Source organism: Triticum dicoccoides, chromosome 7A (assembly GCF_002162155.2).
Source record: "Triticum dicoccoides isolate Atlit2015 ecotype Zavitan chromosome 7A, WEW_v2.0, whole genome shotgun sequence".
NCBI lineage: Eukaryota > Viridiplantae > Streptophyta > Magnoliopsida > Poales > Poaceae > Triticum > Triticum dicoccoides.
The window spans coordinates 618,224,402-618,228,197 of record NC_041392.1 but is presented as its reverse complement, the minus strand read 5'-3'; the positions used below and the strand labels follow the sequence as shown (position 1 = coordinate 618,228,197).

At 53.3% G+C, this 3,796-nt stretch overlaps 1 protein-coding gene across 1 annotated transcript; it reads right to left on the bottom strand.

Annotated features, from left to right (window-relative positions):
* Nucleotides 1-861: 861 nt before the first annotated feature.
* Nucleotides 862-3,267, bottom strand: LOC119333708 (ankyrin repeat-containing protein At5g02620-like). Its single transcript, XM_037606514.1, has 2 exons — nt 2,592-3,267; nt 862-2,137 (listed from the first exon to the last, which is right to left on the bottom strand). Exons 1-2 carry the CDS (start codon nt 3,265-3,267, stop codon nt 1,053-1,055), a joined length of 1,761 nt encoding a protein of 586 aa, XP_037462411.1. The 3' UTR covers nt 862-1,052.
* Between the last annotated feature and the right edge of the window lie 529 nt (nt 3,268-3,796).

The following is a 3,796-nucleotide window of genomic DNA, read 5'->3' as shown; positions in this document are numbered from 1 at the left end:
TTTTCCGCCCCAGATTCCCTCCGCCTCTTTGGTGCGGCCCTTTCGCCTGGTAGCCACCGCCGCCGCCCCAGATCGCAAGTTCGCCACCCTGTTCTTCTCCGCCCCAGATTCCTTTACAGGTATGAACCAAACAAAACAAGGATGTCTTCATTACGTCCCAGTTACCAGCGTGATCTAATTCCTTTACCATTAACATTACCACTCTCTGATCCAAACACCTCATATAAGAACTAGACATCAGTAATTTTGTTAGATTGACTACAAATTATAGAGCAGTTCTTGTTTTGTTAGATGTATATTGATTGGTAGTACATAGAAACTTCCACACAAATCCACTTATACAAATGCAAAATTGCGCAATGCAAAAATCAATCCAAATGATAACACCCACACGTGTGGCATTTATCAACATGCCCGCACGCACTCGATGCCGTTTGATTTATTTGCATGAATTTTGAAGCAGTTGCCATATGGATGGAGAGCCACATAAACACCCAACGTCGTGTGGGCTTTATCATTTAGTGCCACACGTGTGGACGCTCCTCACCCGAACGGACACAGGAGGACTCGCCCGAACGTGTGGGCAAAACTGCTCTTCGCTCATACGGTGATAGATGGCAACTACATGTGTGCATATGTGGCAACTAGTTAATCACACACACCAAGTATGGTTGACCATACATGACAACTATGGTTTAACAGCACACGACAACTACAGGTGTGCATATGGGGCAACTAGTTAATCACACACGACAACTATGATTGATCATACATGGCAACTATGATTTGACCACATGTGACAACTCCAATTAGTTACATATGGCAACTATATTTAATGATACATGGCAGACATGACAACTACAGTTAATTACACATGACAACTAAAGTTGATTACACATGCATTCGCACTCACGGTGTGTGGGTGAACAATTGCCACAGAGGGTCCTGTGGGCCGTGTGACTTGATAAAAACCGTTTAAACTTTGAATCATGCATTTGACTTGATAAAAAATGCAGGCCTTCTTTTCAGACACGAAGGAAAGCGAGTAGTAGCTATAGTGGGATGTACAATGCCTCTTTCCCAAGAATGAGGAACACCACGGCGGGAGTGCTCGCTCCGATGGCGATCACAACGTACGCAGGCCACCTTGCCGTGGGCGCAACGGTGATGTAAACAGCGGTCATGAGCGAGACGACCATGGCGAGGCAGGCAACGATGGTGAGCCTGTGGCCCCACATGAGCTGGTCGAGCTTGAACTTGACGGGGTCCCGCCATGCCCAGATGAAACAGAAGACGACGACGACGGAGCTGCACATGGCGACGGTGTTGGAGATGACGAAGATCTTGAACGCCGCCGTGTGCCCGTGGATGGCCGTGCCCTCGGTCTGGCTGTAACCCCCCGGCATGGTGAAGGTGGCGGCGAAGCTGACGGTGGCGATGAGCGTGGCCACCAGCGTGTAGGTCTCGACGCTGTGCTTGAAGTACTCGTCGTGGCCAGCCCTCCGGCCGCGCAGCGACTGGTAAGTAGCGATTGGAGGTAGCTGCTGCTTCTGGCACCTGCAGGCCTCGTGCTTCTTGAGCTTCTTCCACAGGTACATCTCGTAGGTGTCCATCTCCTCGCTGGCGCCGCGCTTCTCGATGAGGCTGCGCGCGGACTGGCCGTCCCGGTTGAGGACGCAGGGGTTGACGCGGCAGTCCTTGATGAGGAGCAGCGCCGACTGGACGCGCGACAGGGCGGCGGCGAGGTGCAGCGGCGTGTTGCCGCCATGGTCGACGCGGTTGACGATCTCCTCGGGGCGGACGTGCTTAAGCAAGCGCTTGAGGGCGTCCACCTTGCCGCTGGTGACGGCGACGTGGAAGGCGTTCCTGCCCTTGCTGTCCACCATCTCCGCCGCGTCGGGGCAGTGCTTAAGCAGCTCCACCATGGCCTCCGTCGACCCGTAGTTGGCGGCCATGTGCAACGGCGACTGTAGGTCGCGGTTGCGCCTGTAGGCCAGCTCCACCTTCCGGTTCAGCAGCAGCTTCACCACGCGGGCGCTGTTCTTTTGAGCCGCGTAGTGCAGCGCGTTGTTCTCGCTCGAGTCCGTCAGCGCGATCTGATCCTCCGGCGTCGCCACGAGCAATATCTCCACCACACCTGCTTGCCTTGCCACGTTAAAGTTACACGATACAGGACAGGATCAACGAAACAGAAAGGTGTAACAACTCCGGGGTGTCTAGGCACCTGTATGAACAATAAATTCCAAAAAAAGAAAAAAAATCTGAAACTTTGTAAAATCAAAAGAAGATCGAACTTTGTAGGTTCTTGCAAGTTTTCATGTCAAAATATCATGTAGAGAGGGTGTACAAACAAGTTTTCAGATTTCAGTGCTAAAAGTGCTCAAGACTTCAAACATTGAAATCTTTTTCGTGTGTACAGCTCCTTGAAAGATTTTTTAGCATGAAAACTTGCAAGCACCTACAAAATTTGATCATCTTTGATGTTGCAAAGTTTTAGATTTTTATTTTTTTTATTTTCCCGTTCATAGAGGGTGCCTGGAAACCCGGGAGCTGAAAAACCACCCTCTCGACGAAAATAAGGCGATACTTACGGCTGTGGCCGCCGAGGACGGCCTGGTGGAGGGCGGTGCCGCTGACGGAGTCGGAGGGGAAAAACCTCTCGCGGACCCAGGGATGGCTGACGATCTTGCTCACGACGTCGGCGAGGCCCTCCCGGGCGGCGATATGCAGCGGCGACTGCTTTTTCGCGTCGAGCGCGTGGCCGCAGCTGGGCTCGGCGTCCAGCAGCTTGAGCGCCACGGCGCTCCAGCCGTGCTGCACGGCCTGGTGCAGCGGGGTGTCGCCGGCCTTGTTGGCTATCAACAGAGGCCCCAGCGCCTCCGTGCTTCCAGTTCCAGGGGAGGTCGGGGAAGGTTTTCCGGTGTGTCCATCAACATGTTTTCGGTGCGCGGCGGCGGGGGAGTGCTGCGGTTGCTCCGAAGGCAATACTCTGGCGTGCGTGATGAGCAGCTCCACCATGTCCACCTTACCCGACCTGGCCGCCAGGTGCAGCGGCGTGTCGCCGTCGGCGTTCTTGGTGACGAGCAGCTTGTGGTCCACGCCCAGGGCCTCCTCGGCGAAGCCGGCATGGCCGAGCTCCGCGGCGATGTGCAGCGCGGTGTTCTCCTGGGGCGTCTTGGAACCAAGGATGTCGGGGCGCTCGGCCGCCAGCATCCTCAGGCTCGCCACGCTCCCCTTCACCGCCGCCGCGTGCAACGCTGGGTCCATCCTACTTACGTACTGTACCAACTAGAGTAGCTTCTACGTACTCTTAACCCTCCTCTTCTGTGCTACCTAGCTCGATCGTGGAGAACACCGCGCCTGACTTGATTGGTCATGCGTATGAACAAATTGTGACGGACACCGGCTGGATTCCTTGCTTCCCCCTTGAACTTGGAACTGATTTTTGAACCGGTGCTGCGGTTACGTGCACTTGGCGGGGTGCTTTGCTTGCCAACCAACTTTGGTATATGCCTCACGCTGTCACCTCACTTTAGCCAATCCAACGCTCGATCATTCAAATTATATTTACAACTACTCCCTCCGTCCCATAATATAGACATCCTACATTACGGGACGGAGGGAGTAGCAGTTAGACAAACTACAGGGCTATCACTGGTGGCGCTTGAGCACCATTTCCTTCTTAAAGACGTTGTTATTGGAGAACCTTTCATATTGTCTTTGTGATGTTATACGATATATAGCCGATGCAAAAAAAAATATATCGAAACGGAGGCAAAAGTTTTGCCTCATCCAT